The sequence below is a fragment of the Haemaphysalis longicornis genome, unplaced genomic scaffold, assembly GCF_048455015.1.
Source record: "Haemaphysalis longicornis isolate Haplotype H1 unplaced genomic scaffold, Haemaphysalis longicornis Haplotype H1 scaffold_7, whole genome shotgun sequence".
Lineage (NCBI taxonomy): Eukaryota > Metazoa > Arthropoda > Arachnida > Ixodida > Ixodidae > Haemaphysalis > Haemaphysalis longicornis.
The window spans coordinates 93,500,309-93,523,047 of NW_027526422.1; the positions used below are offsets into that span (position 1 = coordinate 93,500,309).

The 22,739-nt window shown below is 48.8% G+C and overlaps 1 protein-coding gene across 5 annotated transcripts in view; it reads left to right on the forward strand.

Moving 5' to 3' along the window:
* Positions 1-22,739, forward strand: part of LOC144146106 (uncharacterized) — a 593,048-nt gene that overhangs the window by 514,581 nt on the left and 55,728 nt on the right. For 4 of the 5 annotated variants that reach the window (XM_077678048.1, XM_077678051.1, XM_077678049.1 and 1 more), the window contains one exon: positions 12,200-12,294. The exons of the other annotated variant lie outside the window; for it this stretch is intronic. In XM_077678048.1, the coding sequence (XP_077534174.1) occupies positions 12,200-12,294 (95 nt within the window). The remainder of the gene's footprint in view (positions 1-12,199; positions 12,295-22,739) is intronic. 5 annotated transcript variants of the gene reach the window in all.

The window sequence follows — 22,739 nt, forward strand, 5'->3', positions numbered from 1 at the left end:
CGGACCGCACAGCCAGGTTGCTGGTACGCCTCTTTGCAGTGGGGTCGAATGTAAAGGCGCAAAGCTTTGCGGACAAAAAGCTGCAAGTGCGTTGAGTGGCCAGTCCACCTACAAAGCGAAGAGAACGGCGGCCGACTGGAACAGGAGGAAGCGGAAGCGCAGAGCTCGTTCAGTCACGAGAGGAATAAACACGGCACAGTCGCAGTTCATTACTATATATATATATATATATATATATATATATATATATGTATATATAGATATAGATATATATATATATATATAGATATAATGGTATTTATTTAGGGGCCAAAGGAACAGAGACGATGAAGCATTGGAGGTGGTTCTTGCTCACGCAACGGAAGAACAAGACACCGAAAGCTGATCACGATCGCACTGGGCATGCTGTGTGCTTCCTCCGTCGAAATAATCAGGGTTCTGCATGTATTTTGCCTCAGCTTGAATTCTTTCACCTTGAGATCTCTTCTTCATTACGATCACTCTCGGGTGGCACGGAGCCATCCTGGCACCTTCATTGCGAAGGGAACACGGTGGGCTTATGGTAGCGCTTCAAAGGATTGGCGTGGACGGTCACGCGGCCACGGCGACGAAGATGGCCAGAAGGAGTGAGGAGATCGGCGTCGTAAGTCATTAGCCATGCCCGCTCCATGATGCGATACAGGCCGTGATATTTGGCGAGTAACATACAGGACAGGCCAGCAGTTGTAAGTGGGATCCATAGCCAAACAAAAGAGCCTGTGGGGATAGAGGGAGGAGACCAGCTAGGTCGTGTTGGTGCTTTCGGGCGCTTTGTTCACATGGTGGTTGTGGTTTGCGACGGGAAAATGAAAGGAAATTCACTGGGGATATTTTGAGCTCGGCAGGGAGCTCACCTGCATACAACCTAGTGCAGGGGAAGGGAAGTAGAGGGGGAGTGATAGGATAAAGTAGAAAGAAAGAGAGAGGGAGTGAAAGGTATAAAGAGAGCTGTCAGTCCTAGAACGCTGTCAGTCCGGGCACACCAGTCAATCACTGCACTCCGGGCTACAGCCGCTGCGTAAGGCCGGTCGTCTCCAGGAAATGAAGCAGATAAGTGAAGACTTCCCGTTGGGTTGCCGCCGGTCCTTTCGGGAACAGAAGGTCCTCCATGTCGGCGCTGGGAAGGCCTCGACGCTGGAGCGCTCGGTGGAGCTCTGCTATCGGGCCTGCGTGGTGGGGGTAGAAGCAGAGTAGGTGCTCGAGCGTCTCCAGTTCGGAACAGTCCGCACATGTAGGGGAGTCCTTGCGGCCGTGTCGGTACAGACGCTCCGCCACATTGCAGCAGTTCAGCCGCATGCGGAGAAGCAGGCAGCGGGCGTCCCTGCTGATGCGTGCGGGCAACGGTCTGGGCGCCAGGCCGCTCACGACCCGAGGGTCGGGGTGCATCGTCTGCACCATGCGGGCCAGGGCAGTGCGGGCCTCGTCGAACGCGGTGACGTCTTCGGAGACTGGGGTGCCCTCCTGGTGGGCCTCCCTGGCGCGGGCGTCGGCGTCTTCGTTGCCCCGGATGCCACTGTGGCCCGGCAGCCAGTGGAGCCGCAGGTCGCAGCCTCGGGAGGCCACAGTGTGCAGCTTGATTGCAAGGGAGCGCTCCGGGTTGCCGCTGCTGTTGGTGGGTTGATCGGCCGCGTGCAGCCGCAGCAGGGCAGTCCTGGAGTCCGTGAGGATGACCGCCCCGGGGTGCTTATGGGGCCCCCTTTCGAGGAGGAGGTCGGCGGCTAGGTGCAGCGCTGCTAGCTCCGCCCGTGTGGAGGAAGTGGGGAAGGGCAAGCGGCAGTTCCGGCCGGACCTAGCCGCCGACCTCCTCCTCGAAAGGGGGCCCCATAAGCACCCCGGGGCGGTCATCCTCACGGACTCCAGGACTGCCCTGCTGCGGCTGGACGCGGCCGATGATGACGTGGCGGGTGAGCTAACTGGCGACATCAGCGTATCGCGCTATTTCGGAGACGGGCTTACTCTTACAAGTAGCGATGCTGCATTATGGTGTCCATGCTCCATGAGGACTCGCGGCCGTAAAGATGGTGGAAAAGAGGAAACGTTGATTGATTGATTGATTGTAGGGTTTAACGCGCCGACGCAACGCAGGCGATGAGGCGCGCCGTAGTGGAGGGCTCCGGATTAATTTCGACCACCTGGGGATCTTTAACGTGCGCTGAAATCTCGTACACACGGGCGTTTTTGCTTTTCGCCTCCATCAGAAAAGCGGCCGCCGCGGCCGGGAATCGAACCCGCGACCTCGTGCTCAGCAGCGCAACGCCTTAGCCACTGAGCCACCGCGGCGGGTAAAAGAGGAAACGAAGTCGTGGTTTGTGTAGCGGTATTGTACGGAAGCCAGCGACAACCATACACGCATTATCACGGAGTGTGCAGTAGATGTCGGGGGCACGATGGATAGACAGGATACTGGTAAGTTTTCCTAGAAGACGAAAGATCTAATTAGGAAACGCCAACCATGACAATCTCCACCCCAGCTGAAAGAATAGAACTAGCCGAGCTTTCGAAGTTAATCAATAAGCGTAAGACAGCTGACATACGGAAGATTAATATGGAGAGGATCAAATATGCTGTCAGAACGGAGCTAGCCTGAAAGCAGTGAAGAGGCGTCTTGGCGTGGGGAAAAATCAGATGTATGCACCTGACGACAAGCAAGGCAATGTCATGGCAAATAAGGATAAATTAGTCAAGGTATCCGAGGGGTTTTAGAGGGCTCTGTACAGTAGCCAGGACATCCAGGATAATGCCGAACAAGAAAGTAGTTCAAAGGAGATAGGCAACCCACCAGTAACGACAGAAGAAGTAAGGAAGGCTTTGAAAGAAATGAAAGGGGGCAAAGCACCTGGTGAGGATCAGATAACAGCAGAACTTTTCAAGGATGGCAGAGAAATTGTACTTGAAAAACTGGCAAATCTGTATACGCAATGCCTAATGCGCGCAAGCGTACCAGAATCTTGGAAGAACACCAACGTCATCCCAATTCATAAGCAATGTTTAATGAAGGACTTAATAAGTTACAGGCCAATCAGCTTACTGTCAGAAGTCTACAACGTGCATACCAAAGTAATCGTAACAGAATTTCTGCAACCTTTCAGTCATTTCAGTCAACCTAATAAACAAGCAGGGTTCCGTAAAGTCTATTCAACAATGAACCATATTCACACAAACAATCAGGTGATAGAGAAGTGCGCTGAGTATACTGAACCCCTATATGTAGCCTACATAGAATATGAGCAAGCTATCGACTCGGTCGAAACCTCAGCAGTCATTCAGGCTTCACGGAACCAGGGTGTAGATGAGCATTATGTAAGAATACTAGAGGATATCTACAATGGGTCCGCAGCTATCCTCATCTTCCATAAGGGCAGCAGTAAAATACCTATAAGAAAAGGCGTCAGACAAGGAGACACAATCTCCCCTAATGTTATTCACAGCATGTTTACTAGAAGCATTCAGAACATTGGATGTGGAAAAGGTGGTAGTAAGGGTTAATGGAGAATACCTGAGTAACCTTACATTTACTGATGACGTTGCCTTGGTAAATAACTCGGGAGACGAATTGGAAAGCATGCTTTCCACACTGGAGAAACAGAGTTGAACCGTGGGCCTGAAAATGAACATGCAGAAAACCAAATTAATGATCAATAACCTCGGGACAGCACAGCGGTTTGAGATAGGTGGCGAGACAGAGGAAGTTGTAAACGAATGTATCTACTTAGCCCAAGTTGTGACCCCGGGTGCCAGCCATAAAGCAGAAATAATTACAAGGATAAAAATGGGGTGTAGTGCATACGGTAGACATTCTAAGATAATGAATGGCAGCCTTTGAGGACGACTCAGCAAGCAATGGAACGGAAGATGATAGGTGTAACATTAAGGGACAAGAAGAGAGTGGAGTGGGTCATAGAACAAACGTGTGTTAAGAACATATTAGAAAAAAGTAAGAAGAAGAAATTGTGTGGGCAGGGCATGTAATGCGAAGGAAAGATAACCGTTGGGCATTAAGGTAACAGAGTGTATCCCTAGAGAAGGCAAGCGCGGCAGGGGGTGGCAGAATGTTAGATGGGCAGATGAGATAAAGAAGTTTGCGGGGATGAATTGGTCGCAAATAGCACAGGACCGGGGTAATTGGAGATTAATAGGAGAGGCTTTTTCCCTGCAGTGGGCGTAGATAGGCTGGTGGTGATGATGATGATAATGATGATTGAACGTGAAAGTAGCGAGAGCAAACACCACGTCCCGCGTAGAGTGGTCTGAAGATATTTGCATGGCCAGCATGTCCCCAAGCGTGCGATTGTATCCTTACGTCAAACCATTTGTCCGCGCGTGGTAGGCAGTACTCATCCGGTGAACATGTTGCATTCATTGAGATGGGCTTCCAGACATTCGGAAAGACTCAGCCTCTATCGCTGAGAAGTTCCCTAGGTGAACCATGCCCTAGGATGAAGCGATGAAGGAAGAGGAGGGTCACGTCGCGTGAAGTACCGCTGGGAAGCGCGGAATTTACCATGTAGCGCTTGGGATGGCCGACGGTGACGATAATTCATCTGTTCCCAGAAGGCGTGTATGGGAAGGGTACGTAAAGGTCTATAGCAACGGGATCAAATGGGCGCGCAGGGTACGGTAGAGGTTGCACCTCTGCTTAAGGCTTTATCTGGGGCAGCTTACGTTGTTGGCAGGCCTCACCACCAGGAACATATATGTGCACAAAACGACACCTTCCCTTCATTAAAATCGCAGACGGAGCGTAGTGTACGTTTTTAAGACGCCAGAATGAGCGGATTGGCGCTCAGCTTGTAATGCTGCGCGTATTTCGGCTCGTACATGAGGGGGTATCACGAGCACTCATTTCCTTCTGTCGGAGATAAAGTTGTGACAGTATAGAACACCCCCCGCTTAATGAAATGGGCTGCATGCCGTCATTGTGCAGGAGGATGGGAGGTGGGCCTCGTGGCGGCAAGGCATGTCATGATAGAAAAGACCAACGAGTCTTGTTTCTGGCTTGGGGTATTATCAGTCAGTTTGAGTGTGCATAGGATGAACTCCATTGATTCAAGGCACGCTTTTGACGTCGGTGGAGTTTTTCGTCGCTGGCAGTCACGGCAGCTCCGGACGTAGTGGGACACATCGGTTGTAAGGCGGGGCCAGTACTACTTTTCTCTGATTTTTAAATAGTGCGCGCAGTGCCGAGATGCCCGGACGACGGGTCGTCGTGGCACGCTTCCAAAATTTCGTCATGAAGACCTGCCGGGATAACAAGAAAATAATTCGTTCTTGTTCTAGGGCTGAATTTTTTCTTCACAAGGACCGAGTTTTTAGGCTGAATGCTGGTAAGGTTTGTTTGAAGGCCCTAGGCACGCGACATTGCGTTCTTCCGGGTAGTCGATCATGACGCGTAACTCTCGGTCGGCACGCTGCTGGACGGCTGGGTCGCTCTCCGTCATGACTCCGAAGAACGCGCTGTCGGCTTCGGAGTCTTCAGGTGGTGGGTCGATGGGGCACGGGGCAGACAGTGAGCGTCGGAGTGTTTCCTGCAGGATTTATAGACAATTGTAACGTCGAATTCCGGTAGGCGCAAGCTCAATCGCCCAATACGGCCAGAGGGGTCCTTCGAATTGGCGAACCAACACAGTGCATGGTGGTCTCTCACAAACTTGAATTTTCTACCATATACGTACGGGCGAAATTTTGAAATGGCCGATATGATGGTAGCCGAGTACTTTTTCTTGGAGGCAGAGTAGTTTTTGTCCTCCTTCTACAGACGACGGCTGGCATAGGGGGTTTCCTTTTCGCAATCGTTATGTTTTTGGACAAAGACGGCACCCAAACCTATATCACTGGTGTCCATGTGCATTTTCGTTGCGGCATTTACGTCGAAATGAGCGAGCATGGGCGGGCTTTGCAGGTGTTGTTGCAGCTTGCAGCATGCTTCCTTTTGGGCACTTTCACAGCTAAAAGGGGTGCGATCTTTTGTCAGGCACGTGAGTAGCTCTGCAATGCGTGCAAAGTTTGCTACAAAACGCCCGTAGTATGCGCACAGTCAGAGAAATCATCAAACGCCCTTAATGTCGTTCGGTCTTGAGAAGTTCGCTATGGCTGAAGTTTTTGCCGGGTCAGGCAGGACTCCCGCGGCGTTGAGGGCCTGGCCCCAAAACACGAGTTCCTCGAAGGCGAAGCGGCCGTTTTCAGGATTCAGCATTAACCCTGACGTACGGGTCGCCTCGATTACAGACTCCAACCTAGGAAGGTTTTCGTAGAACGTTCGGGCGAATACGACAACGTCGCCGAGGTATACGAGGCAGGTGTACCACTTCAACCCAGCTAGCACAGTGTCCATGACGCGTTCAAACGTTACTGGTGCCGTGCACAGCCTAAACGGCATCACCTTGAACTTGTATAGTTCGTCCGAGGTTATGAATGAAGTCTGCTCTCGGTCTCTGTCGTCCACTTCAATTTTTCAGTAGCCTGTCTCCGAATCCATCGAAGAGAATTACCTTGCGGGATAGAGGTGGTCGAGGGCGTTGTCGCTTCGTGGCAGGGGGTACACGTCCTTTTTGTTGATCTTGTTCAGTCACCGGTAGTCAACGCAGAACCTTAATGTGCGATCTTTTTTCTTCGTAAGTAGGACCGGCGCAGCCCAGGCGCTTTTTGATGGCTCTATAGTGTCGTCGCTAAGCATGTCGTCGACTTGTGTCCGGATGGCTTCCCGTTTGTGTGAACACATGTGGTACGATGACTGCCGGGTAGGCCGAACTCCGTTTTCGGTTATAATCCGGTGCTTTATTTGGGGTGTCCGACGTAATTTTGAGTTCGACGAAAAACACTCGCTGTAGCTGCGCAGCAAATCCAATAATTTGTCCCGGTTTTCTTGCAGCAGCGACGGGTTGCGGTAGCTTGAAATCATCTTGAAAAAGGTTGCGGCAGCTTGAAATCATCTGCGCGTGCGCGTTCAAAGTTTGTGACCGCGATAACTTGACTTTTTTCTTGCGTTTCTTCAAGTACCGTAATTCCATCGCCCTTGTTTAGATGCTGGTACTCCTCGGTGAAATTAGCGACCAAAACGTCGGATTTGCATTGCTTCAAGCGCGCAATCCCTTTTGCGACGGAGAGACATCGGTCGAGAAGCAAATTTTGGTCACTCTCGACGATAGCGTCGATTTCAGGAGCAGTATCTTCAGAGTACTTGGTGATCATCAAGATTCGGCTAGGTGTCAGGGTGACGTAATCGTCGGCGATTCTTACAGCAGCCTGGTGTTCGGGGTTCGGCTGCGGCGTCGTGGAGGAAAAAGTTATCGACTTGGTCTGCAGATCAATTATTGCGCAGTTCTCCATCAAAAAGACAATTCCCAGAATTAGGTCGCGGGTGCCTTTGTAAAACTCATGAAGGCAGCAGGGTACGTGAAACCATCTACGGTGACGCGCGATGTGCACGTTCTACTTGGTGTTACGAGATGGCCTCCTGCTGTGAATGTGTGGACCGTCCCATATGGTCGTAACTTCCTTCCGCTTAGACGCGAATTATCCACTCAGTACTGAGTAGACGGATCCAGTGTCCTTGAGGTGAACTACATCAAATCATGCGATGGACACCTTGACATCGGACGCCGCCTTCCTCGAGTTCCGGGTTCGTCGGGGCGTCGCATCTCGTCTTGTGCGTGTTGAAGGCGGGGCACTTTGCGTCGGCGCTGTCGTCGTCTTCTCAGCAGCAGGCTCGGTCCTGTCGGGTACGCGTCGCGCCTTGTTGGTATTGTCGTGTTCCGGAGTCACATCAGGGTTAGCTCGGGTCGTCAGTATGAGTGAATGTCGTGAGTCACAGTCTTCGGCGAATCGTTGCGTCATTGGGGGGTTTTCGTTTGTCCGCCGTTGTGCAACTTCACCTCCAGAAGTTCCTGCTTTCAGTTTCCGCCTCGTGGGCTGGGGGACCTTCCGCGTGCCAAGTCAGCATTGCTACGGCGGTCCGGTGACTGGTACGGGTAGGGCGACAGCGAACGGTTGAAACGGGCTGGTACATGGCTGATGCTGGACAGGTATTCAATCTCAGCTGTTCGCTGGGCGGGTTGAGGGTGTGGTGCGTCAGTGGAGAATCCTCGGAAACCGATCCTCTTGTAGGGACAGCGACGGTAGATATGGTCGGCCTCTCCTCAGTTGTAGCACAGCGGACGGTTATCGGTGGTTCGCCATACGTCCGTCTTTCTTTGCGTCCGGTTTTTAACCGGGAGTCGGGTGGGCGACAGTGGATGGCGGTACAGCGGGGCTTCCTGACGACGAATTTGAGCTGGCCGGGGTCGACGAACAGCTTCGGAATTGGCCATAGCTTGCGGTTCACGGGGTGCTTCTGACAGGGTAGAAGTTCCCAGGGTGTATTGAACTTCTTCTTGGATCGTGTCGGTCAGGGCGGTGACTTGGGGCTTCGGCGTCGTGGGGAAAAGCTTCCGAAACTCCTGCCTGACTAGTGCATGGATGGTGTCGCGTAGTGTATCGGAGCGAATAGCTCCGGCTCCACTCGCCTCCAAGACGAGTGCATTGACTGGGCGGTCATACTCACACGTTCTAATTTTGAGCGTCTTCTCCATCGCGGCGGCCTCAGACGCAAATTCAGGCACGCTTTTGGGGGGAGGGTTGCGAATTAGGCAGGCGAAGAGTTCTTGCTTTACCCCTCACATCAGAAACCTTATTTTCTTTTCCTCGTCATTTCTGAATCCGCATGGCGAAAAAGTCGCTTCATCTCGACGACGAAGATTATGACCCCTTTGTTGGGGTGCGGCGTTCGAGTTTTAAGCAAAAGCGCCGCACGTTCCTTTCTCACCACGGAAGTAAAGGTATTAAGGAACTCGCTTTGGAATTGAGTCCAGTTGGTCAAAGAGGTCTCATGGTTCTCGAAACAGCTTCGCGCTGAATCTTCCAAGTAAAAGAAAACATGCCGGAACGTTTCTTTGTTGTCCCACCTGTTGAAGATCCGGACGCGCTCCAGTTTCTGCAACTATTCTTCAGTGTTTTCTGCGGGGGCTCCTCGGAATGATGGCAGTTCCCGGTGCTGCTGCAGGACGATTGGAGGCGTTGCTTCGTGCACCATAGTGGTGGTTTCAGCGCTCTTTCAGTTGGGTCCATCTGGCAGGAGAACAAACTTGGGCGGCAGAACTTGCAGTCGACGGCTGCCTCTAGTTGGACTGGCTTGGCGGCTTCCAGAGGCCGTTGGGAGCGTAGAGGGTGCGTACCCCGCGCCTCCACCAGATGTCACGTAGCCAAAGACTGCACAGTTCTCTTCAAGGAAAACAAGTTTATTGGAGCGAACTTGTGCTCCCCTAAGAACTGAAAGAATATACAGGTGGAGAAGCAGCAGTCAACAAAGGGACTTGTGCAGGCGAGCGTCGTCAAGTCGAATGCCTTGGCGTCGGCTTCTCAGGAATTTATCTTAGCGCGTGAGTGTTTCTGGAACCGTCTCATTACATCCATAACAAAGAAGATTATTCTAGGCTGTTCACGTAAGTACGGAACGGTCTCCCTATCCAAAGAGTTAACACATGCCGCATAAAAAGAAAGGATGGAACACGCGCTTCCCTTGGTGCACACAGATAGTTGAGACCGGCGCAGCGGGGCGGTAAAAGCAAAACACAAATAAACAAACCCAATGCATGGTTCGCGGCAATGTGCACCTGAAACGTCTTCTTCCTGCACTGCCTGGGCCTGATCACTTGGAGGCCGCGTTAGGCGTTGGGTATTTCTCCCGCACTCAAGCCGGAACAACGAGCACTGATGCCTGTACAGAAAACGTCTTAAACTGCGTTGGTCCCATTACAGCTCCCTGGAGCGGCACAAGGCACCTGCCATCATTGAAGCCGCTAGGATTTCCTCTGCGCTAGTGTCAAGATGTGCTCGACGAGGACGATTATATTAAACAACAACGCCCCAGGTCAAGGCTGCGCAACAGAAGACGACACCACTTGTGTTCTCCGCGCACGTCATGGGCTTCCCGCTTATCGAAACAAAGGTGCCACTACAAGCGCGTCTTTCCGAATGCCTTCTACTTCGTGATAAACTGCTGCCCTACATGATACTGCTTGACCTACGCCTTCGTTCTACTACCGCCCATGGGAACATTCAAACAATATTTATTGTAGACCAATTAATCAAACAGAATTTAGGTTCCCTGCTCAATCCTTGCCTTTCTGAGGGGTGCAGTGTGTTGTAAATAACGAATAAGATGAGCACAGGAAGAGGGAAATAGCCGATTTTGAAATAGCAAGACGAAGCTGCGCCCACTGCCTCGCTGAGGGTGTGTTGCATGGCTTCCGAGAACGGGGCATCCGGGTCGTTCTTTCTCGCCTGGAACCTCCATATTCATTTGTACTCAATCTGTATTCACATTTACTCGTATTCAAACATGTTTCGACTAATCCGTTCTTGCAATCAACCCCCCTGCATTCACACGCTGCACTACGTGTCCGTACTCGACTAAGCCGGAACGAGAGAGCCAGAGAATGCTTCCAACCCATATAAATAATTTCTCATCGTTTTCTTTTCACCATTTTGTGTAAGTCAATCATGCGAAAAATTTCCTGTTTGCCTATTCTGATGACTACTAAAGGCTGGTTTCAGCGTGATTTTTTGCATATGTCAGCCTGCCGCGCCCCTCCCGTCAAACAATATGAACCAATAAGTCCAACGAAAACAGCCACACTTCCCGGGCTTTCCATACGGCAGCCCCATGACGAGCGGTTGCCGAGGGCAGCAACACTGTAGAAGAAGGAAGGAAGAGAGCCGCACATTCCCGTCTTAACACCTCATTTTTTACTCCTTTAAGGGCCCGACGAAATTTGTGAGACTCATGCACGCACGTCGTTACTGGATGCGCGACGGGGGTCGCTACGCCACGACGTGATGTTGTGTCGTCGCGTGCCGGGAGATAAGCAAAGGGATGCACTTGTATTATGCAAAGAGACAATGTGGCCTCCTCTGGTCTTAAGCTTGTTGGCGCACTAGAAGTGTCCATTTAGGAAGGACAGTGAGCCAATCATCTCCAGTGCTTTGGGGCCTGCAGTTTTGAATTTTTCACGCCACTTTGCAAACATGATCACTGTGCCACTGCCAGAGATTGGCTTCGGGGGCAATAAAAGAAATGTGTTAGGGATGATGGGGCAGACCAGAAGAAGGGAGACGGTTTTACCGTGCCGATGGCGCATGCCTGGGAAAAGCTTCCTCATACGGACTCCCGGCTGTGATCTTGATTCTTACCCTTACGATTATTCGGAACAGTTTTTTCGCGAATTTTTTGCCTCCGCTTCTATGGCGGCACCTCTGTCTAGTAATGGGTTTTAAACATTTAGAAGCTCATTTCTGAGGTCATGAAAGAAACTTGTCAGTTTTGCGCGGTAAAAGGCAGCACAGCGAAGGCACAGCGCTCTTCACTTTACCAGAATCTATACAAGAACCGCAAAGTTGGTTACATCAAAAGCTACAAGCCCTTACGTTGGTAAAAATGAGAGGTATTGACGATTTTCGCTGTCGCAGTACAGAGAAATCTCTATTTTGAGCTTTTGAATCCTACAGTAACTACGTAGTTTTTGATAACTTCTCTCCTTGACGAAACTCTGTATACGGCTAATGGGGATTTTCACAGGGTGCCCTTCGTAGAAATAGCTTTGAGAAGAACTGATTACGACAATGCTGATGACCAGCAGGTTGACGTACTTTTGTTTTTGGCATCCGTAATATTAAAGGATAGATAAAAGGGTTGTCCAAGTCGCTTCCGATTATTTAGTGAAATCTAAATTTTGTCGAAGTTGTTGCACATCACGGTGTGATAGATGATCAGAATGGGGTAAGCGGCACCTGTAGAGATAGGAAGACGCAGTGTAAGAGGGCTCCGGCATGTTTACGATTGCGTTTGATGTTTTTCGCGCGGACTTTTTTGTAATGAATTCGAACTGTCACATACCCTGTATTACTCATCGGTGTGTCTGATCACAAATCGACGAACCTGAAATCCTTGTTCTGTATTTTTTGCATATCTTACGCCTTGTTATCGCAAAAACATAAGCTTTCCAAATTGTGTTTGCAAATACCGCAATTCAAATGGGCACTGTGCAGCTAATGCGTTACTACTTTTTAGAACCGTGTTTACAAATCAGTGTGGCCATTCTTGCTTTTAATTTCTCGCTCCTTCCAGATATCTTTCCAAACAGCCGAGCTGTGTGCTATGCGTGCAGGAAATACAGCTGTGATTGTAGGCAGGTACTATGCCTACAACACGAATCGCGACGGGTAAGTTATGATATGCATCTCACGACATCGCTCTGTAAAATAATTGATCTCTGCAGCTTTTATGACCCCAGTCTCAAATAGAAGACAAGCAAAATTTCGTATTCTGTGCTTTAAAAATCGTCAAATAATATGTCATATTCAGCGTGTACCATAACAAGAATATGCACACAACGCCATCAGTTACGGAGCCATATTTTACGTCGCTGCCCCTCAACGACTTATTTTATGTGGTAGCTACCCGTACCGTTAATATTGCGTCTTGGCATAGAGACCACACGAATATTTTCATGACAGCAGCAGGAGTAACCTGGCGAGTTTACTTGGCAAGACATTTCTTAAAAACCATTTTGCAGATCAAAGTGGGGCGCTCATAGAAAAGTGTACGACTACTATAACGAAACTTCTGTTGCGATGGGAGGAGAAGCTGTGTTGAAGTGATGAGGGCTAGTGGCCGCTAGAGGAAATCACGCCTTGGAACCTGATGTCAGACTTTGAGAAGTTATTTGGCTCCGTGGTACTGCAAACGGCGACGATGAAGTCACGTGGCCATCTCGGACACCCAGAGGGCCCTCGCTGCAGCGCCGCTTGCATAGAAAGGGGTTCACTAGGGAAGCTCCAGTGAAGTATCGCATAGTATCACACGGTAGTATCACACGGCAGAGTGTGTTGCGGGCATACAGTAATTCAATCACCTGAAGTTCTCACATAAAAAAGTTATATTTTAATTATAGTCATCACAAATGCTGAGAGCCTATTGGCATGACTTCACCAGTGTTTCACAGTAGGGCGATATAGGAGCAGTTTATACACTCGTTGTAAAACCATTCACAAGGTCGTTCGCCTTCAACCCCCGCCTCTGTACGAACATTAGGCGTAGCTGCCCCTTTGTGAATACCCCACACCCGGCTCAAAAATACAGTTGGATGTTTAAGATTCACCCAGGAGCCTTGAGCCGGCAGTTAGCCTGGACACAGGGTGGTGCCGGGGTAGTGTGTACTGTCGCAACTCAAGCGGCCCCCATGAAATTAGAAGGATCGCGTCATTAGCGGACAAAAGACGCTAGTTATTCCCGCAAAGCTCCACAACAGCCGCGACGTTTGAAGCGATAATACATCCCAGTGCGTGGCTGTGGCAAAGCTTATTTTCCCCCAACCACACCTGCGCTTCCTCAAGATTCGACGCGTGTTTTCGGAGGCGTAACTCACTGGTGTGTATAGGGTAAAGGCTTCAGTTCCTTGCCCTACACCGTGTAATTGTTCAGCATATGACTGGGAGTAACAGCTGTCCGTGTGAATTTGGGCCCTCTCCTACAAATATACAAAAGCTGCACGGGCGCTCACAAGAGAATGGCGAAATTTCACATTACCTACAATGGCCCAAAAGGAGCGTTCTTGTCCGAGCACTTCAGATAGGCGGAATTTCAGCGATACGTTTGGTCTGTAAGGCTAAACCTATATGTTTGTGATTTATAAGCTCCTTCACCGAAAGGTTGAGTTTGGATGTATACAGCTGTGTACCGTGCAACTAGTGAGATCCTGCTGACACAGTAGAGCCCTGGTCGTTATTAATCAGTGCCTGCTAGTCTTCTCGGCGCATAAGATAGTTAGACAAGGAGTATTTTGCGCGCAAGTGACTCCTACGTACTTTGTTCTAGGGTCTGACTGCCGTTCGAAATTTTTTCGTTTCATCATCATTAACTGTTATTTTAATTAAAATTTTTGTACAACAAGTGATATTTTTAAATTAATATTAAAACGTATAGAATTCGTCAATTGTGGGACCCCCTTTGAGAAGCTTCCATCCCCATCGCAGTGCTGAGCCCAGACTTGACTTTTGGAAAACCTTTTCTCTGGTGTTTTTTATTCCATTAAGGAGACTGCATCAGACCAGTCAGAAGCCACAGCTCCAGAGAGCTCTGTGGATAAAATGCCTCAAAGAATATTTATCCGCAGCCACAAGCTCAAGCTATACTTCATTCCCAGCATCTTGCCTACAACACCTTAATTTTCTTATTGCAGCTACTGCTGATGTTTCAACAATGATAAACACTACTTTAGCAACTTTTTCAACCATTGCTGTTCCATTTCCAGGCAGCACTTTCTGTACAGTATAACAAAAGGTACTCGATGTACCACATCGATCATTTGCACGTACGTTAATGGTGCTATGCAGCATTTTTATTAAGGAAATTCGGAAATTAGGTTAACGAGGTAGAGTATTGCACTCATCTTCGACACCATTCGCTTCTAGTTCAAATCATGAATTCCTCTTTATAGTTGCATAAACGGGGTTTCCACTACCGCCGTAAAATACAAGACCCAGACGACATGAGATAGTTTAATTTGTTAGAGAGTGTCCCACTGAAGTACAGCCAGAGAAGTTTAACGTTAGGCACTTAAAACTGGGCAGAAATCGTGGGCCGCTCCAAACTTTTTACCACTGCGGACGTGGCTGTTTGGGACGACGCTGTAGCGACTCTCCCTCTTGTACCACAAGCACGCACCTCATTGAAAGCACCGTGCGCCACGTGCCAGCGCCATCTTTTAGTGGACACAATAAATGGAGTGATTGCAGAAGGGGCGGGGCGGCTGTAATGCACGCTACAAAAGGGCAGCGGAGACGCCGCTCGGGGCAGTTATCTCCAGGGTGACCGCAGCCAGGGGTGCCTTTGGCCAGCTATGTCCAGATGTTACCAGTATCAGCGGATGACGAAGGCAAGCGAACGACCTTTCATTCCTTCTTGCGGTGAGATGACTGCTTGCTGCTGGCGTGCTTTTGGCCAGCCTTTGTATTGCAACGTTCTGTGCAGTAGCGTTAGGCAGGACTGCTGCTAACCGCCTAGGTAGCAGGAATTCCTGCAAAGTATAATGCTGTCTAAAAAGTTACACAGATGGCGTCTAGCTCCTGGCACCTACAGCGACCGCTTCAAAAATCAAGGATGCGGTTTTATGTGTAGCATTCTCTGCCGAGTACCTCCATAGACAGGATCGTGTAAGGCCCCGAATTTCTACAAAAATGCAGATGTCAAGATGTTCCACCTGTAATCGTTATAATACTGCAGATGAAGGTAATTTGGTAATTTGCCGGTCGAAATTTTGAAAAACTAAAAGGTAGGGTGAATGAGAAAATAATTACCGGAAATGGCAATCCATGTAACGCCATGCATTTCCAAGATAATCCAGATTTCCGGAATGTTCCTAATGTAATCCTTATAGTAACCTAAATGGAGATAATTGGTAAAGTGAAATTTTGAAAGTGAAATTTTGAAATTTTGAAATTTTTAAGAATGCTACGCAGTAGTATATAATGCTGTGACTTTCGGTAGAATTTTTGTAAATGAAGATGGTCGGCACAGTGTAATAGGCAAGCCGAAAAGCATCAAAGTGGTGAAATATTATTTGAATTACTTGAAAATATTGAATTTGACAATTTGAAAATATGAATATGACAGTTTGAATATTTGTATTTGTTGTGGCCGTGGTGGAGGCGTTCTACACCCCATTCTATTTTTTTGTTGTACAATGGGGCCCACTCGCACCACTATGAGCACTCCGTTGGAAAGGCTATAAAAATGGAGACAAGGGATTGTCTTCGGCTAACAGGATTTTCATAGATTACATCGTTCGACTAACCTACAACACACACGAATGTTACAATTACATACCAGTGCAGTCATGTGATTGTTACAGCTACTTTTTTAACGGAACGTCTCGGTAGACCTGATCATGTGTCTGCACCACCCTTTGACATCAATACCTTGTGTTAATTCTATAAAATTGAACAATATTCTGGTTACGGGGTTGTTACGAACTTATTTACCACAGGTGCACCAACTTTGTCATAGCGTTGCAGCCAACTGCGCAAGGAGATGCAAAAAAAATTAAAAATGCAACTCACTTGCGCATCATGTAAGGACGCATCTTGCAAAACAGCATGTCCCTGTTCTTAGAATAAAGTTGCAACACAGTGCGGCAAAAAAGAAGCGGCACGGACGCCATCCGTTCGCCGGTGATTCGATGTTTCCCGGTTGTGGCCGGCCCTCGCGTGCTTTGCTGTCCACTCGGCCCCTCGTCGTTCTTTTCATAGCTCGTATGGCGTAAATGAGGGTAATTTAATAGCGCACCACTGGATGACATTTGCTCTAATGGCAGATCCTCTGGTTTCTGTTACGCCGTGTTCTACAAGCGCGTCGACTTGGTAACAAGTGATAGTACAACTCATTGAAAGCCATCTGTGTGGGTGCAGCAGTAGCATCTCCAGACGCAACCAAGTGAGGTTTTATGCGGGCATAGAAGAAAATGGGATGCAGACGATTCATAACTAAAAAAATGACTGTCCCTTAGGTATGCCGCTCTGCATTAGAGAGAAAAGGTGTTGAAGTTTTGGGTATTTTCATTTGTGATTCCGTAAGTGCCCCATTTTACCGGAAAGGCGTAACAGCAGGGGAGTTACAGACCAAACTGAACTACTTCTTCATCGATACAGCGCCCCTACGTCTTTTGCAATCGCTTCATGTCTTTAAGAGACACTAGAAAAAGGAATGGCAAACCATGCTTCACTACCAGTTATGCCGGTGTCGCTTCGACTAGACGTCGAAATGCATTGATTAAAATGTTTGTTAACTCCAATGCCAGTGTTTCCATGCAATACGCAAACAAAAAACATCAAGCGCAGGGTTTTGTTTGCGCGAAAAAGCGATTCTTCACCCAACTTCGTTTGCATAGTAGGACAGCTGTCTGTCCGCTTGTGCCTTCCCAAACGAGATGGCGCAGCTCTGTTCTGAGGTTCAAAATCGGTGTAATACATGTGTTGCGTGGCGTTATGCCTAGCAGACATCCGGGATTGGCCAGGCCGCTATCACGCCCCTTTTCAGGACACCAGTCCATTTTATACGCTGCCTGCGTAAGAAGCTCATGCTAAACACCTGTTGTTAACTTGCCCATCTCTCCGAAATGCACGTACATAACACTACCGATGCACAGGGCTCCTTCGAGGAAGACCCATTTTTTAGGCATTCGATGCAGGGGCCCCAGCACAGGTCTCTTCCCGCACGTATGCTCCAAATGGATGCAATTGTGTACCTTTGGCGACATTCTCTGACGTCGTAGGGCAATCTCTCCCAAAAACGTGTATTCAACTAAGGGAATTTCAGCGCCGGTTGGCGCAGAAGTCACGAAAACATGAGATTATTAGCCGTCTATGGGATTATAAACGAACTATTCTAAGATGGGCGGCAGCAATGTGCCACAAGGTCGTCTTTTGTACAACAAAAAAATCATTAACTCTCAGCCTCTCCTTAGTATCACGATCGGACATAAACAGCAAATTTGGAGCTCTGAGGGAAAGGATGCTCAATTTAGCTGCACCATGACTCGTCCCCACAAAATACTGCTTTACCTAAAATATGGGTGAGCTGTCACCTGCATGACATACAAACAAATTCAATTCGAGAAATAGCCATAGTAGCAATGCCTTACATGGGAGCTGCGGATACCTGCTAAACACTGCTTTGAATAGCCATCAGAAACCCATGTGGCTTAACCATATGAACTCTATGATGCTGCGAATACACCTGAAGTTGACGATTAGATCAGAGGTAGACGAGCAGCTCCCCAACTTATTTGTGACAGCATTGCGACGCACTGCGTACACTTCTGAAGACTATCTTACCCGGTGGCTGCAGTTTAGTGTCGAATGTTTGGCATAAGGGTGTGGAGTCATGTTATTTTTGTTTACCGAGTTTACAAACGAGCCTCAGAAAAGAGAGCATTCGCGAGCAAGCGGTGAAAACAGCTGGAGTACAATTAAGCAGGTTTAACTGAAGCCATCATTCGCCGCGATAAATGCACGAATCCTGCATAACTAGGACACGCCCATTGCGGCCGAACACGACAATACAGTACGAAGGTAAGACTGGTAGCACATGGGCAGCAGGGACATAAATTCACCCTTATCCTCGTCATCATCATCATCACCAGCCTATCTACGCCCACTGCAGGGCAAAGGCCTCTCCCATTATTCTCCAATTATCTCGGTCCTGTGTCAACTGTGACCAATTTATCCCCGCAAACTTCTTGATCTCATCTGCCCATCTAACTTTCTGCCGCCCCCTGCAACGCTTGCCTTCTCTAGGGATCCACTCTGTTACCCTTAATCACCAGCGGTTATCTTGCCTTCGCATTGCATGTCCTGCCCACGTCCATTTCTTTTTCTTAATTTCTACTAATATGTCTTTAACACCAGTTTGCTCCATGACCCACTCCGCTCTCTTCTTGTCCCTTAATGTTACACCTATCATTTTCCGCTCCATTGCCCGCTGAGTCGTTATCATTTTAAGTTGAACCCTCTTAGTGAGCCTCCAAGTTTCTGCCCCGTAGGTGAGTACCGGTAAGATGCAGTTGTCATACACTTTCTTCTTCAACGACAACGGTAGGCTGCTATTCATTATCTGGGAATGTCTGCCATATGTACCCCACCCCATTCTGATCCTTCTAATTATCTCTGCCTCATGGTTGGGATCTGGGGTCACAACTTGGCCTAAGTAGATATATTCGCTTACCACTTCCACTGCCTCGCCACCTATCTCAACCTTCTGTACTGTCCCGAGGTTATTGATCATTACTTTAGTTTTCTGCATATTAATTTTCAGGCCCACGGTTCTACTCTGTTCGCTCAGTGCGGAAAGCATGCTTTGCAATTCGTCCCCCGAGTTACTTAGCAAGGCAACGTCATCAGCAAATCTAAGGTTACTGAGGTATTCTCTATTAACCCTTACTCCCACCTGCTCCCAATCCAACGTTCTCAATACTTCTTGTAAGCATTCACCCTTATAATTGAGGCCTAAATTAAGAAATGTGGCCCTGAAAAGTGGCCAGCATGCTGGGATTTCGACCGGTTTTGTTACTGAGAGGGGGGTGTTTCCAGAGGCATGTTGCGTTGGGTTAACACCAAACAAAGGAAATTGATCTCATAAAAGACCAATTACGGCTATGGAGAGCCTCATGTACGTTTGCGCTGATCTGTAAACAATGACGCTTTGCCACGCGAACACCTTTTGATGCAGCCGCGCCTTCATTCGGTGTTCCGCAACCTGCGCGCCTGCAAACTCTCTCTGACTGAGCATGTTCTTTTTCGGACGGCCGTGTGACACTAAATTGAGCGTAGACCTCGCAAAGTAGTCCTCGAACTCCTCAAATAGCTAAGACTCAGCTATTGCATAATACCCGAAGCAATCTTCGTTCGTAACGCTGTCTCGAGTGAACGTTGCCAGGCTGTCGGACCGATATGATTTTCTTGGCGGTTGCTGCTTTTTTCACGGTGTTGGAAAGAACCGAAAACTAAAAAAACGATACTTCTTGCCGGAACAAAAGCGAAAAACTAACGCTATATATTACTTCGTTCTGAAGTAAAACATAAAAAGCTAGTTTCGGTTTTCTGTGTGAGTGCAAATTCAGTTATTCGAGGATTCAATTTAATTTACATGCAGAGTGGTGAGAGGTTGCCGTTGATTTGCTATCACGAAACTGTCTTACGTTTCGGTGGCGTATTCTCTCCTTCAGCAAGCTTGTCACCTGCTGCCTTATTCTTTACGTCTTTGTCAGAAGGCGTAGTGCTAGCTTTCGGTATCATTGCCACGTCCGTATGGCTGCGATGCTGACGCCGCGGCTATATATATTGGTTCTTTGTTTTTGTTTGGTTGTTTCTCGCATATTTGTTTGTTCGTTTCCTTATCTCACTAATAAAATACCAACATTAGCATAAAAATATGGTTAAGTACAGCAGCAGCATACGCAATTAACTGCAAAAAAATTGGGCCCATCTCCCCGCGATGGGGACTCGAGTAAATGCGTCGCATAGGGGGTAGATGTATTCGTTAACGTTTAGTGTTTGGGGAGTTGGTGGTAGTGAATGCGTTGTATCAGCAGCTTCTTAACGTAGTATGAATGAGTCAAGGATATAAGGCGCGTTCGTAGCCTCCCATTCTGTGTTGGCTTTGTGGCGCAGTGGGATAGCACCATGTACATTGCGTTCCGCCCGCAGGGTCGAGGGATCGAAACCAGTCGCCCGAGAGTATTTTTTTTATATTGTGTAGGGAGAGGGGTGCGGACTACGACTACGGACGTCAACGCGGGTGACATCGTGAGTTACTGAAATGCTCTGCATTTAAAAAGTCGCCCGCCCGTATCTTCCCACGGGGGGAACTCTAGTAAATGCGTCGCATCGGGGTCGTTGTATTGCGTGAAAGTTGCGTAATTGGGTAGTTTATGGTTACCGTTTGGATGTGGGGAGGGTTTGGAATGCTTAATTATTTTTTTGGTCTTTATTATTCTTATTTAATGTTTCGTGATTTTCGGACAAAGGAAGAACAGGTGAAGGTATTGTCATCATTATTTTTCATCTGGAGCCAAACGAAAGGCAAGCAAAGACGCACTTGACTGAAGTTCGAACGCGCGCTCCGCCGCTTATATATACTGGGCGCGCTGTCGAGATAGAGGAGTATGGGGGAGACACGCGCATGCGCGCACTTCCGTACACAAGCACGCGACCTTTCCACGCCCCCCCCCCCCCCACGCTGTTGTCACGCAGCTGTCACGCCGCTAGCACGCCGCTATCACGTGTACACCTGACGCTGTTGCTGCTGAGCGCGACGGAGCGCACGTGGTAACTACTGCGCATGCGGGCGCAGACGCGTTCCCCCCGCACCGTAGCAGCTGTTGAGAGTGACGCGGCGCACGGGGCAGCTACGGCGCATGCGCGCGCAGACGCGCTTCTGCCGCATCGGCGCAGCTGTTGTTGAGAGCGAGGAGGGTACGGGGGAGAAGCGCGCACCTGCGCCTCGACGTGACGTCATGAGCTGCGGACGCCTATGGACGAAAGAGTTGGCGAGCCTAAGAAATGCTCCGCATTTAAAATACGAGGTTACAGAAACACACTCAACGCAAACAGCTGTAAGTCATTTGGCCGTTCTATGCAAGTGGTGTCAGAGCGCTAGCGAAACAGTTCACTAGGAGCGGAAAAAACCGTGCCGGGCGACTAATTCCTACCTTTAACGGGTTGTAGAAAAATACCATTGGAATGTATATTAGCCACTGTTCTCGCTCTTGCACCTTAGTTCGCAGGTATAGCGGAGTTGGGGGAGTCTGCAGGACCAGATGTTCGTTCTTTCCTACCTCCTTTCATAAAATCTATTTTTGGATAAAACAAATGAGTGGCCCTTCGGTGATATGTGTTTCTGCAGCGCAAGACTTCTTGCATCAGCTCCGCAGTGAAGGCCCTTCCGCTGTCCGTAATTAGAATTTCTGCGACTCCATGTTGCAGTATAACTTCATTGATGAAAAAATTGGTGAACTCTTCTGCAGTGCCCTTGAGAACAGTGGCGGTCTTTGCTTAAGGGTCATGCAGTCTGTGACGTATTCTCGGTGTGGGACGTAGGGAAAGGGACAAGAAAGGTCATTTCGATCTGTTGGAAAGGCCTCGATGGTAAGCTGATGGGCTGCAGACGTCCAGTGAATCTTGTCGTATTTTGACGCTGCTGCTCCGGTCGTAGATGGGTGGCGTCTTATGTAAGGCTGTTCCAGCGGTAGTTAGTCGTAATCTTTCTGAGCGTGCGTGCCATGCCGAGGTGCCCTGATGATGGTTCATCGTGTCACACTAACACGATTTTGTCCCGGAGGCCGGCGGGGATGACGAGGAGGCACTTCATTCTTGTTGTAGAGCCGACCCTTTGCTTCACTTATACGAAATGCTTTTTTTCTAGCATGAACCCGGCAGAATGGGCAAGAGATTCTATTAAAATATACTGGGTTCGGCGACGTTGTGTTCATCAAGGTAGTCGATCATTTCCCTCACGATACCAGAAAACGCAGCGTCTTCATCGGATTCCTAGCGGCGAGTTGACAGGGGCGCAAGATAGGCAGTCGACGTCGTAGTGTTTCTGCCAGATTTGCGAACGATGGTCATGTCGAATTCTGGAGGCGCAAGCTCCATCTTCTGAAATGGTCCGATGTTTCCGGCGAATTGACGAGCCAACACAGTGCATGATGGTCTGACATCACTTTAAATATTTTGCCGTAGAGGTACGGGCGAATTTTTCAATTGCCCATTAGATAGCAATGCTCTCTTCCTCTGACGCTAAGTGGTTTTCTCCTTCTTTTGAAAGACCGCGGCTGGCATAAGCGATTACATTTTCGCAGGCGATTTTCTCCTAAACAAGAACAGCAACCAAGCCTATATTGCTGGCGTTTGCGTGCGCTTCCGTTTCAGCGTGTTCGTCTAAATGAGCGAGCAGAGGCAGGCTTTGCTGGAGTTGTAGCTTAAGGAGTGCTTTCCCTTGGGCGTATTCACAGAAAAAGCGGTTCTCTTTTCCGTGCTGCGCAGTGTTTGGCTCAGCAATCAGGGCAAGGCTTGCGACGATGAGCCTGTACTCAGCGCGCAGTCATAGAATG